This window comes from Sorghum bicolor, chromosome 4 (assembly GCF_000003195.3).
Source record: "Sorghum bicolor cultivar BTx623 chromosome 4, Sorghum_bicolor_NCBIv3, whole genome shotgun sequence".
NCBI classification, from domain to species: domain Eukaryota; kingdom Viridiplantae; phylum Streptophyta; class Magnoliopsida; order Poales; family Poaceae; genus Sorghum; species Sorghum bicolor.
In genome coordinates this window covers 51,582,866-51,596,674 of record NC_012873.2, presented here as the reverse complement: position 1 = coordinate 51,596,674, position 13,809 = coordinate 51,582,866, and the positions used below count along the sequence as shown (strand labels likewise).

Here is a 13,809-nt window from a genome sequence, read left to right as displayed (position 1 = left end):
GACACTGAGATGGTGTCTGAGTTCCAAGCAAGCAGGATTCCACCCCTGGTCCCTTGTGCACCAAGCTCAAGGAAAGAGTCAAGGCATTGCCCAAGTGTTTCGTACGCAAGGCTTCGATTGAAAGTGCTTATCTTTGTTTCTTGTAGGCAAACAATATTCGGTTTGGAGCAGATTATCACTTCTCTGACCAGTTCCCTATGTGCTGCATCATTTAAACCTCGAACATTCCAGGTTAAGATGGTGAGATCGTTGCTATGCATTGGACAACATAGGTGCTACTATTAAAGCCACTGAGTTGCAGATACACTTGTTGAACAAACACCAAGCGAACCAATACTTGTTTTCCACCACAACACGACCATTGAAACTGCATCTACCACACGCACCAGCACGACGCTTACCGTCACCACATACTACTACCAACTGCTGACTAGAGGACACAACCTGGGCAACTGCCATGCACACAAGACTCGGTACAACACTCAACAGCCCTCCTGGGCATTGACATCTAACAGCTGGGGACAAATCCCGGATAACTAACATGGACTAGAAAAAGCTCTCTTGGCTGGGCAGCGTCATCTTCTCACTCCTTTGCAGCAGGGTCCCCTTCTGCCGCTGCCAACTGAGTTGTCGCTGCCATCACCGGACCACTGTCCAGGGAAGTGAGGCGCCGCACTGCCTCAATGTGCTCGGGGGAGAGCGGTGTGGCAAAGGTCTGGACATATGCCTGGAGGGCCTCATCCCCGATGGGCTCATTGTTGCCAGCCACTCCGAAGGCCTTGATCAGGCGGTGTGAGGCGCGTTTGGAGACTGGGACTGAGGAGATCTTTGCCTTCTGCCTGGTGCTCCTCCTCAGTGTGCCCACTGCGGTCTTAGTTGCCTTTGTCTTCCCGGAGGTCTGCCCTGCTGCATGTGTGCAGATGGAGTTGCCAGGACTGGCTGCTCACAAGGAACGAACATGCTGCTAACAATCGTGTCCCTACGCGCGTTCAGCAGCTCCTCTGCAGCCTGCTCAGTGATGCCAGTGGTGATTAGACGCCCGTTGTCCTCTCGCTGCACGCCAGGGCCGAAATGGATCACATTGCCAAGCCCAAGAGCCTGTGCCTCCTCCGTAAGCTCAGCAATCTTGTCCCAGTTGGTGCTGTTGGGGGTGTATACTGGCGAGTGGAGCTCCTCTCGAGGACTGCCGTCGGGGTAGAAGGATAGAGGCCTGCTCGTGGCCATAGAGCAAGCTGCCATTGCCTCGGCAAGCATCGGGTCATAGTTGCCAAAGGAGCAGGAGATATCAGTCCAGATGTTTCCAGTGCAGGTTTCCTTGAACCAGTCCATCATCGGGTCTGGGTGTCTGGGCGGTGGGGGAGGTGCTTCCTCTGCTGCCACAAGGGTCCCAGAGAACAGGGCGGAGCCAAGATCACCCTTGCCAATCGCCCCTAACGCAGCATCTTGCATATCTGTATGTGCTGATTTGGCCGGCGGGGAGCGCGAACGGCGTCGCTCCCAGTCAGCATCCTCCAGTCGCATCGGGTCGCGCCTGCGCGGAGAGGTATGCGCGTCGCGCGCCAGCTGCCTGCCCCTCCCCTGGCCAGCGTCATCCTCGGCATCGCGGGCCCAGCGCCGGGATGGTGGGGGGGAGCGGGTACGCTGACGATCCCCCACACCGTTGTTGCTGGAGCCTGCAGTGCGTCGCAGCAGGCTAAAAGCTTGTATGCCCTGCTGCAGAAGGCCGCGGGAGGGGTCCCGTTGTCGGCGCTCATCGTCGTTGTCGTCGTCGGGGCTGGGGGCGAAGCTTCTTTGGGGGGGCCGGCACACCACAGGCCTTGGGCGCGCATGAAGGCCATCCAGGACCCCCGGCTGCCAGTCGTCGAAGTTGTAGATCCTTGGGCATTCATCTGGCCCGGAGGATACCGAGGAGGGTATCCCACTTTGGCCCGAGCTTGGTGTGCGCTCCCTTGGCGGGCTCCAGTCCTCCACCAGGTCCAAGTGAATGATCAGGTTGTGGCTCTTGCCACGTGGTGGTGGTGCAACCTCTCAGGGCTGCTGGCTGGTGCCCAATGGTGGTGGTGTCTGGCCAGCGCCGTTGGAGAAGAAGGTGACCGTCTTGGAGCGCGGCAGGGCGTCAGGAAACCACATCCATGCCCAACAGTAGAGGATGTCCGAGGCCTGCTGACGGTATGTTGCCCGGTCGATCTTGTCGAAGAGGCAGACCTCTCCCAGCATCTCCTTGAGCACGTCCAGGTTCCAGGCGTGTGACGGCAGGTTCTCGATGGCCATCCTGACGTGGTACCACCAGGTGACATCCCCACCATGGGCGTGCTCTGTCCAGGGGACAAAGTTGAAGAGGACCCCCTTGACACGCACATTCCCCACCCGGAGCGCCAGGGTCCGCTGATGGGCAGCGTCGAAGATGATCATGAAGTCCTCTGGGCGATGGCGCGTGGTGCGCATCTCATGTGGCGGCATGCAGACACAGCCAGCCACCACCCTGGAGACGTCGCCAATGGTGATGTCGATGTTGTGCGGCCTATTCCGTGCCACAAGCAGCACAGCCCTGGTGCGCAGCCTGGTGGTCTCCTGGACCATGGCAGCGGAAGTGAGCACCACCACACTGCCGGCCGCCGGCCGGTTCTCCGGCATCCCCGGGTACCAGGTCATCTCCGCGTTGGTGCTGCAGGTTGGAGCTGCAGCAGACGGTTGGGGCAGAGGAGGAAAGGCGAGACGGCTATGAATGGGTGGTTTAACGGGCTGGGGGAAGGAAAGACGAGAGTGGATGGATGACTTGGGGAAGGTGAGGCGAGAATGGATTGGGAGGTTTCGGATTGTGGGTTTTTTCAGAGGGCAGTCGCGAGCAAGGTGTCCATTGCCGCGACACGTTAGGCAGCGGAGGGGATCTCTACACTCAGCAAGCTTGTGGTCTCTGCCAAGGCAGCGGTAGCAACGGCCGGCGAAGGGCGTTTTATAGCCCGGCGGCGGAGCGGGTTTTCCCTCTAGGAGCAGCGGCCTCCACCGAGTTTTGGCGCGCGGGCGACGAAGATGCTGCTGGGCATTTACCCGAGCAGTAGGAGGGCGCGAGCGCACAGCGTCGCAATAACTCAGCGGCACACCCCGAATTGGAGCGTTCGGTGCCTCGGGATGATGTAGTTCAGAAGCAACAAACTTGGGGAGAGTAAGCCGCTTGGTTACCTTGGCCATGCCGATGGAGTCCGAGTCCGGCAGCGTCGCCGGTGCAGCAGAGGTGTTAATAAGCCCAGCTCGGTGCTCCAGCGCAGCATGGGGAGCGCCAGCAGCTGGCTTCGCAGCGGCAGGTTGCCGCCCAGTCGATTTCGGCGTCTGATAGTAGATCCAGATCTCGGCCATGAAGAATGCCAGTTTGGGTGTAGATGCCATGATCCAGAGGGCCATAAGTGCCCCCATTGCAGTGGTTGGAGGAGCGTTGCCGAGTTGATGAAATTAGCACAGTCGAGGAAGCCGCTGCAGTGTCTTGATGCTTGCTCTGTTTGGCCATCGCGTCGCTTCCCGCAAGATGCGGCTTTGCAGCTTCTGCATCGGCTTCCAGGGTTGCAGGGGGCGCAGTGGTGGAGGCTACCTCCCCCACGCGTTCGCCCAGCTTCTCCATAGGCGGGCGTAGCTGAGCATCTGGAAGCGTCGGATCTGGATCTTGAAGTCTTGCAGCTTGGGAGATTTGGCCAAAGGCACCGTCTTCATCATCAATGGAGCCCCAGTCGAGTGGCTCCGGGGTTGCTTCGTCTCCCGCGTCGCCCCCCACCAGCGCAGACGGGGCCGGTGGGGTGGGGACCGTCTTCTCCGGCTTGCTGGCGGGGTTGGCCTCGGCGTCGGCGCACGCAAGCGGGGGGGCGCTCTCCTCGCCCATGACTCCTCTCAAAGTCGCTAGTCCCCTTATCAGGATCCTACACAGACTGTCGCTTTAAAGGCTTATTGACTTTTACCTATTTGGGTTTGCCCCTGAGCAATACAAAGCCGACGGTTGCAGACTTCTGGACCCTAGCTACAAAATGTGAGAGGAGATTGGTAAGTGTCTCATCTTTTTAAAATCAAGCTGGCTGACTAGAATTTACCAATGCAGTATTCTCGGCCTTACCAACTTTTGCCATGAGCACATATCTTCTACCTAAAACAATTATCAAGCAGAAAATAATATATCGCAAGCACTGTCTTTGGCGGGGGTTCAGATGCTAATAATAGGAAGCCACCAAAAGCGACTTGGTCTGTGGTCTGCATTCCAAAGGAAGAAGGAGGTCTTCTCCTCAAGCATTTTGCATAAATTTTTCAATCACGTGGACATCCTATGGGTTCATTTGGTATGGGCCAGATATTATAATGAAGGGCGACTTCCTAGACTTACTAATCATTTCAGGGGCTTGTTTTGGTGGCGTGACTTATTGAAACTACTGGATTCTTTTAAAGGTATGACCATGGTTAATGTTCAAGATGGCAAATCATGTTTTTTCTGGTTAGATCTTTGGAACCACAATGTGCTACAACTAGTCTATCCAGAGCTTTGCTCCTTTGCAAAAGACACATATTGCAGTCGATAAGGTCCATGGCACAATAACATCACATACCCACACCTGCCTCTTCCCACTGAGGCTTATGCCCAATACCAAAGAGGTTCAGCTCTCTTGATCCAAAACATCACTGTCCAGCAGCATAAGATCAGTGGTCTTATATTTGGGGCTCATCAATCTTCTCCTCCCACAAAGCTTATAAGGTCCTTAGTGGCCAGCCCTATATTCATCATGTCTATCGGTGGCATTAGAAATCTTCTTGCCAGAACAAGCATAAGTTCTTCTTCTGGTTAGTACCTCAAAGACTGGCTTAGTACTCGTAATCTCATGAGGCGAAGAAACATGTTCCTACCAGATTATAGTTGTGTTCATTGCCTCAATACTACAAAAGAAACGCTTTTTCATCTTCTAATTGGTTGTCCCTTTGTTGTGGATTGCTAGAACAGTTTAAACCTCTTCATGCCAGTGCAACTGGATTGTTGTCAGTCCTTGAAAGCTCCAGAAGTCAGCTTAGAGTACCCTTTTTAATGGAAATTCTAATCACCATGTGTTGGTCCATCTGGACAATTCGGAATGACGTAATCTTTAGGAACTTCCCAACTTTAGTTCAACGCTGGAAATCCATATTTAAACAAGAATTTGCTCTAGTTAAGCTCAGAGCAAAAGGAAAGTATCAACCCCATCTAGATTTATGGATAGAAGCTTGTGTAGTTAAACTTGTTTTCTTTGTTCCTTTTTTTTTTGTCTCTTGACTCTTGGGGACTTGTACTGGACCTGTTTTTGTTTTTAATAAAGCACAGTAGGAGGTTACACCCCTCCAGTTTCAGATAAAAAACCTTATGAGCTAGTTTGTAGTATATTTTTTATATTTTAATAAAATAAAGAAAAACTAGTTTTTAATGAAAAAAAGTTTATACACACATTTCAATATTATGTCGTTTGCAGCATGCCCACCAATTGAGGGCTCATGTGACGCACACGCATAGAAATACTGCTAGTTATAAAAAAAATCTAGACCCGTTTGATACAGTTTCTTCACCGGTTCTTGAAGTTATCTAGAGTGGTTTTGTGCCAAACAGAGGTAAAACCAAATGGCTACACCAAGGAGCCCTTTAAATCGTCCTCTTACAAAGGATATATTGAGGGTGAAGCCCAAAATTATGGTTTCATCTAGCTCCATCTCATCCTGGCAGACTATATATAGGGTTCTTTGAGAGCATGTTTTAAGGAGTTCCACCATGACAGAAGCATCTTAAACTGACTTAGCGCATGTACGTTGGTTTATGCTATCAAAATTTCCTTTTATATAGCAACACGATGCAACTTGGTACTCTGCGAGGAAACACCAGAATCACAGGGTACTCAGGCACAAAAGATCGGGATTAAAACAAGTACTCCGGCGCAGAGTACCTGAGTACCCTGTGATTCTATCAAAAAAGATCACTAGTGGTGCTATCAAAAAGTATCACTCAGCAATCTGGACCCATAAAAAAATGTATAGCAAGGGTGGTTGGAGACTTGAAAATGTGGAGGCAGAGTAGCAGAGGGCCATGACAAAATTCGAATTCAAATTAAACTCCTAGCGAAGATGCATGTACAGGAAAGGCACGAGCTACTCCGATCCGACCGGCTGTCAACTGACAAAAACCCAAATCTAGCCACACACACACACACACATACACACACACACACAAAAGATCCATGTGGCCGACAGTATCACAGTACGTGGCCAGGCACACCTGCACTACACGATCGATCGACCGATCTGATGTTGGGATCCCCCGTGGCGCCATGGCTACTCTACTCGGCTTGGCTCGCCGTCGGCCTCCTGTGGCGGCGACCGTTCCAGCAGCAGCAGAACATGACGTCGGCCACCAGCCACGCCCACCACCGGCGCCCACCACTAGTGATCCTTTCACCCTCAGCCGCGGTCCTCGGCTGCGACCGGACGCCTCCGAGGCAGGACACCTTGGGGGACCCAGGCTCCGACTGATGATGGCCGCCCGCGGCCTCCCCAGACGACGCGAACACCCTCGCCGCGCGTCCGCCAAGCTGAAGCTGAGGCCTGCACGGGGAGCGGCGCCTGCCGCCGTGGTCGCGCGTGGCGGTCGGCAGGCCGCCGATGACCACTGCCACCGCCGTCCTCGGCGCCGGCGGTGCCGGGGTAGTGGACAGCGAGCTCCTCGCGGCCGTCGCGGCGCTCCTGCGCGCGGCGCACGACTTGGGGTTGGCGGCGGCGCCCTTGGTGGAGTCGTCCCGCTCCAGCACCGCCGCCGCCGCCACGGCGCCGACGACGACGTCGCTCCAGTCGATGTCCTCGCCGATCCGCAGCCGGAGAGACTCCGCGGGGGCGTCGTCGTACGGGTCGTAGCCATCTGTTGACGACGGCAGCGCGGTTTCGTCGCAGCCGCACGACGACGACGCCTCCGACTCCGCGCCACTGTCGCACAAGACGAGGGAGCCGACGTCGAGCGGTGGCATCGTGCAGCTAGCGCAGCTCAATGTGTGCAAGAAGCGGCGGAAAGGAGAGAAGCAGGCAAGCACGGCGGGTGGTGTTTGGTTTTGAAGAGCGAGGCGCCGTGGCGACCAGCAGTGCAGAGGAGGCGCCAATGGTTTGGGAGGTGGAGGATTTGAAAATGGTGATGGAAAAGCGGTGGGTGGGGGGCGGCTGAGCTTAATCCAGGCAGGGGGAAGGGGTTGGCTGGTCGATTTGGAAGCTAATGGTGTAGGTTTAGTTTGGTTTGGTTTGGATTATTGTGCTCCCGGGTCCCGAGAGACCTCTGCCGTGTGCTCTTGCGCTTGTCATGTCTCAGATTAAACTAATCGAGTTTGGTTAAATTCAGCAGCTGCACGAGGCCGGAGTCTAGCTACGTACGAGATGGAAGTCAATGGAGGTTGGTTGGTACTTTGCATTGTCCATGGGACGGGGGTGCCGCCGGGCATGCCGGAAGGCGGGACTGCTTGGTGCTTGGCGCCACCAAAGTAGGAAGCTTCTATGCCAACGCCGTTTCGATTCGAGTGATTTTGTTTTCTTTTGTTTCGAATCGGTCTGGTGCTTCGTGCTACAGGAGTAGTGGTACTCTCAATGCATGTTTCATGAGAGTGTCATGCACATTAAATATGATGTCACATAAGCAAAATTGCTGACTTGGTAGGGTCATTAAATGAATGTGTTTCATCAGATGAGAGAGGAGTTTCATCCCCATAAAACTCATGTGGCTCGGCCACCTAGTTTATAGTCTTAGTAATTGTTCCATAAAACTATGCATTGAGATTGGTCTTAGCGCACTCTCAATGCTAAAAACTACATGTAGTTTTCATATCTATTATTTTTTTATAGATACTATATATAGAAACCATAGTCCCAATGAGTAATTTCTACAAAATATTTTTTTATTCAATCGCATTTATTCTCTCTCCATTCTCAACCAATTATATCACTTTATGTCTTGATTCTCGTGTAGATATCTTTTCAATAACTACCTTGTCACATCAGTACAATTTATATTTATAGAAACTATGATAGTTTATGTATTGAGAGTGTCTTAGGAGTAAGTTCTCCATTTTCACAAATGATGATCTCCACTTAGAGTAAACGGAACTGTCACGAAAGAAATCCAATCTTATTGTCTGGATCGCTGGATGTAACATGCCAAATAAAGTGATATATTACAACAAAAGCAAAATGGGTCCATAGCTCAGTGGTAGAGCAATCGACTGCAGATCGATAGGTCTCCGGTTCGAACCCGGATGGGCCCTTTTTTCAAATATCTTTTGCTTTTTTAGCTTTCCCCTTTGCTGTTTAATTACCTTTTGTTCCAGAGTTCCCGCCTTCCCAAAACTCCTTCCGTTTCAATTTACAAGCCATTTTGGCTTTTTAGGTACACTATTATTTACTATATATCTAGTATTTTTTACTATATATCTAGAATGTATTATTATATATCTAGGTGTGTAATAAAAGCTACTCCCTCCATACCCATAAAGAAAGTCGTTTATGATAACGACACGATCTCCAAAGCCTAACTTTGACTTCTTATTTTTATAAAAATATTTATCAAAAAGTTATATATATATATATATTTATTTATGAAAGTATTTTTCAAGACAAATCTATTCATATGATTTTCACATTTTCAAATTCAACAACTTAAAAGTTATTTATGATTTATATTTTCAATGTTTGACCCAAATCTTGTCCAAAACGACTTTTTTTATGAGTATAGAGGGAGTATGTACCTAGAAAATACATATAATTTGGGATAGATGGAGGTAACAAGCTTTTCAACATATCCTTAAATTTCTATTTCAGTCATGAGTTATGTTTAATTTATTTTCTTACGCAATTAAAGTTTTTATCATATTTGTGACATAAAATATTATTTAATAATTTTTAAATCTGTTTTGGCAAAAATATTTTGATCTTATTTAAAAGATTTTACAATCTACATGTTCATCAATATATGTACTAATTTGGATCTAGAGCATATGAAAAATTATCTGATATGTTTGTAAGTCTTAACCGGCGCCTAAATAACACAGGTCAAAGGATTCTTGAGCCTTTTTAGCAGAATAGAGGAGATTTGGATTTTTTTTAGAATTACATAGTACAACGCAAATACTCACAACGCACGCATACTCACCCATAACATGTACGCAAATCATATCTTCATGAGCACTTTCGAAGGACTAAGCCAGCAGATCACGAGATTCACAAAGTCACCACAGAAGGCTCGCTGTCAATGGAGATGTCGCCTAGCACTAAAAGCATAGCGTCATTAAATCCTAGAATAAATCCGGGATATATGGTACCCGACACACATTAGAGCCTATTCGCTTAAGCTTATTTGCTGAATCTATCAGTCATTCAGTAGTGTTTTTCTCTCACAATAAATCGGTAAACAATACTTCCATGGTTTTTCTGCCAAGCGAACAAGCTCACCTGATTGGGTTCATTTTGAATGAGTATTTTGATGGCCTTCCCTAATTTGCTTACAAACCAATCAATTAATGATCGGCGCATGGAAAGAAATAAAGTGAATTACAAACACATCTGGTCTTGTTGCTGGTCTAAAAAGTTATGACTAAAAGTATTGTTCGTTGATTTATTATGAGAGAAAAAAACTACTGGTTAGTAGAAAAAAGTATGTCTTATAAAACAAGCGAACGGAGCCTCGTCTTATAAAAGTACATTCAGTCAGATTAGATCCTAATTACATGGAACTAAGCTGTGACTCTTATGAAAGAAGCTCATACTAGACACACTCTCCTCGACTACAAACTCTCTTACAGCACTACGCCGCGCGCGGCCTCCCGAGACCACGCACATTCTAGACAAACATGTTTTTCTGAAGACATTAAAGAACCAACCAGCGACAGAGCAAAAGGGTCTATACAATTAGGGGATATATATATATATATATAGGAATGGTAAGTAAATACTACATACATGACTATGATGATCATTGGTGCTGAGCGTATGGATCGATATTGCGTCGTTGCAAAGTGGTCGCGTCGTCGAAAGTGTTGTGGTGGCATGCAGTGTGGGTGTGGCACTATGGCGCCTGCTTTCCGGGTGCACGGGAAGCGGCCGCGATGCTCTCTTTCATCACCTTGAACTTTTCAGCGAGCGGAGCTGCAAGGATCGCATCGGCACACTTGTCGTAGGTCGCCAGAACCGCCGCGATCTCCTTCTCGTCTCCGTCCGCGTACGCCTTGTTGATAGCCCTGATCGTGGGCGCGAACTCTTGGTTGACGAGGAACACATCGTCGATGGTCTCCTCCTTCTTGCCCTGCGCGACGGCGGAGCGCACCTCCTTGAAGGCCTTCTGCAGCTTGGAGACGGTCTCGCAGAAGGGCTTGTCGGCCTCGGCGTTCGGGTGGCATTCTGTCTTGTGGTTCGGTGCAGCCATGGCGTTGAACAGCTCCTCCATCCGCTCCAGCTTCATCGCCGGCGGTGTCTCCGTGACGATCCTGGCGCTCAGCTCGTAGGACATGGCGAGCTTCGCGACCTTCTCGTCGCCTCCTGCCTTGGCCTTCGCGAGGGCGCGCTCGGCGACTTGGAGCTGCTTGGTGGTCGCGTCTATGGCTTCCTGCTTCTTGGCCGGCGGGGCGGTGGCGATGACATCGTCGAAGACCTTCTTCAGTGTCAGATTCACCTCGTTGATCTTCTTGTCAGCTTCGGCGGAGGATTGCTGAGGCACAGGCACTGCTGGCGAAGGAGCGGCTTCCACGGCGGCTGTGATGGTAGCAACAAGGATGATTAGTAGGAGGATCATCTTGGCCATGGTAAAAAAAAATCGGTATAATGTACTGTTGGTAGTTCAGTTGGTTCACAATCCAAGCTAGACGGTGGCTTTCGGCTTTTTATTGAACGGTGAACACCTTTTTACTGTAAATAGTAATTAGTGGATCCGTGCATGTATGGGTGGATGGATGGTGACAATGTAATTAAGGTGAGCCGAAGAGAGACTCGCGCGGATGAGGATATGGCTCCAGAATTGGGGTAGGGTAACTTCATGCAAGCCTGGTGCTTCTTCGTCCCCCCTCCTTACTCTTCCGTCTTGACCAAGGGAACAACTATGTACTTCCCTAAAAAAAAGGAACAACCATGTATTACTCCATCCACCCCAAAATAAAAATCGTTATAGGTACATGTATATCAAATTTTCTCAACTTTAACTGGGTTTATAAAAATTACATGTAACACTTATATCTCTAAATAAGTTTATCATAAAGTATATTCAACGATCTATCTGATGATAATAATTATGTATTTTTATATATAATTGGTCAAAGTTTTTTTAAAAGGCTGACTTCTCTAGAAGTGAGAACTACTTATTTTGGATAGAGGGAGTAGGCTTGTTCTAAACAAATACACAATGTATATTTTGAAGATAAAAGAGATTTCGATCACGTACATCTACTAACAGTAAAACTTATTTATAATGCACAGATGTCGTTGACTAGTATCGATCTAAATTAATTTTATGATTCGGAATTCAGAATTATATTAATTCAACACCAAATTTTTATGTCCTAAGTCAAATTATACAATGTTTGATTAAAATATAAGAAATAATATTAATATCCAAAGATGTAATATATTTCATAACATATTCAATGATGCTAATTTGAAGTTTTAACTATTCCTTTGCAAAAATAAGTTATAACTATTATTGTTTTCTATAATTTTGGTCAAAGTTAACATATCTTGACTTACAACAAACATAGATCTCTTGTATTTTAGGATGGAGGAAGAAAAAAGGTAGGTAGTACTCCCTCCGTCCACGAAAGAATCAATTTCTAAAGTTGTTCTAGCTAACTCAAACTTTTTAATTTTTGACCAACTTTCTAGAAAATGCTAAGATTTATAGTATAAAATTAGTATCATTAGATTCATCATAGAATATATTTTCGTATAATGCGCATTTTATGTTATAGATGTTGTTATTCTTTTCTATAAAGTTAGTCAAACTTAAAATTTTTTAACTAATACGAATTATAGGAATTAATTCTTTCATGGATGGAGGGAGTATTACATACCCACTCAGGCTCGTTCAGTTTCTATGGAACCACTAGAAAGGTGCACGACCTTGCCGCGCAGAGCCTGTATGGGTGTATTATAGTTGATATAGAATTTATTTCACCTACAGAGTAATAATAATAATTATGTGTGGATAGAAGTATGTTTTTTAAGCAATATAGGTAAGACAAATACTTGGCTTCATTATTTTCGCTTAGGTGTCATGTTTTGCAACAAAACATACGTGAAAAGATTATAAGTGGAAATATTATGTCTATACGTGAATATATACAAATGTTATTGTATGTATTTACATTACCTATAGCCCCACAAAATGGATATTATTGATATGTATTGTGTTAGTCATATAAGCAATTTTTTATATGAAGTATAGAATTTACAAGGTTTTTTTTTAATTTTGTAAATGGGCAGCAATGTTCATAAACTTGGTTATTTAAGAGTACGAGCACATGCATTAGATTTTAACGGGTGGTAATAAATCTTTGGTTGATTTGGTTTCTCAAATATTATTATATAGATGCTAATTGAAATTTGGAGCATGAGTATCTGAAAATAAAAAAAAATACTTCAATGTGAAACGGATATAGATGGAGATTCTGAATCGTTAGTGTTGAATGTTTGAAGCTGCACTAATGCATATGGTATTATATATATCTATTACGTAGTTCTAGTTATTAGAAACAAAACATAACTTGTTTTTATTTCATTTTATGAATTTTATATGATTTTATATAGATTTTATAACTTTTAGCTGATTAACACATGAAAAAAAGAACCGAATAGGACAAATGTTTTTCATCTAGGCCCCTATACTTTTTCTTATTCTCAACATGCTCTAACATACTGCCGTTAAGTGTTTATGTAATATGACTATGAGTCAAGAGTTTCACATTAGGAACCCTAAAAAATCTTCTATTCTCTTTTTCTCATCCACTAGCTCTCAGTAGAGCAGAGCACGCATAGAGGATCCGGATGCCGACATCGATCCGTTGGGGACGGGATTGGTGGCGGCGCCTGGCCTGCCGAGAATTTTTTTTATTTTTAGCCCAGAAATGAAACAATTTTCAATTTTGACACGGTTTCGAAAAAAATTTCAAAACTAGGCCGTTTGGCCCCGCCACCATGCATGGCGGGGCAAAATCACTGCACCCCGCCATGCATGGTGGCGGGGTTGAAGTGCCACGTGGCGCCCGGGTGGGAGGGGCCGGCTCACGTGGACCCCGCCACCGGCCATGGCGGGGTACGGGGACCCCGCCACCGATCATGGCGGGTTGCAACCCCACCGCGCATCATGGCGGGGTGCACCCGCGCCCTACTTAGTCGGCCGAACGGCCATCTCTTCTCATTTGTCTCCCTCTCTCACCCCGAGTGTCTCTCTTTCTCTCCCTCTCTCACACCCGAGCTCCGCTCTTCTCCGGTGCCCCTCCGCGTCGTCCTTCACCTCCATTGCCCCTCCTCGGCGCTCTTCTCCGCTGCGTATTCCCCGCCTCGTTGTTCTTCACGGTTGTTTTCCCGGCCACCCCTCGTTTGGAAAAGGTAAATTTCTTACAACCTTTACGTTTTCATAGTTTAGATAAGTTCATTTGGTTATTTAATATGTTTAGTAAATCTCTTGTTACGTTACTTTGTTTAGTTATGTGATTTGTGTTGAATTATTTTCGCGTTTTTAGATGGAGGACTCGTATCGTGAGTCTATTTGGCGAAAAAAGGGTCGTCCTAGAGAGTTGTACCCCGATGTGT

General features: G+C 47.3%; 2 protein-coding genes and 1 non-coding gene across 3 annotated transcripts; 1 reads left to right on the top strand and 2 right to left on the bottom strand.

Annotated features, from left to right (window-relative positions):
- LOC8058649 lies at positions 6,069 to 7,532 on the bottom strand. Its single transcript, XM_002452164.2, has one exon. It carries the CDS (start codon positions 7,002 to 7,004, stop codon positions 6,324 to 6,326), a length of 681 nt encoding a protein of 226 aa, XP_002452209.1. The 5' UTR covers positions 7,005 to 7,532; the 3' UTR covers positions 6,069 to 6,323.
- On the top strand, positions 8,211 to 8,282 carry TRNAC-GCA. Its single transcript has one exon. It is a non-coding gene; the product is annotated as a tRNA-Cys (tRNA).
- On the bottom strand, positions 9,881 to 10,853 carry LOC8058648 (uncharacterized protein OsI_030282). The gene has a single exon (XM_002452163.2). The coding sequence runs from the start codon at positions 10,808 to 10,810 to the stop codon at positions 10,079 to 10,081; it is 732 nt and encodes a 243-aa protein (XP_002452208.1). The 5' UTR covers positions 10,811 to 10,853; the 3' UTR covers positions 9,881 to 10,078.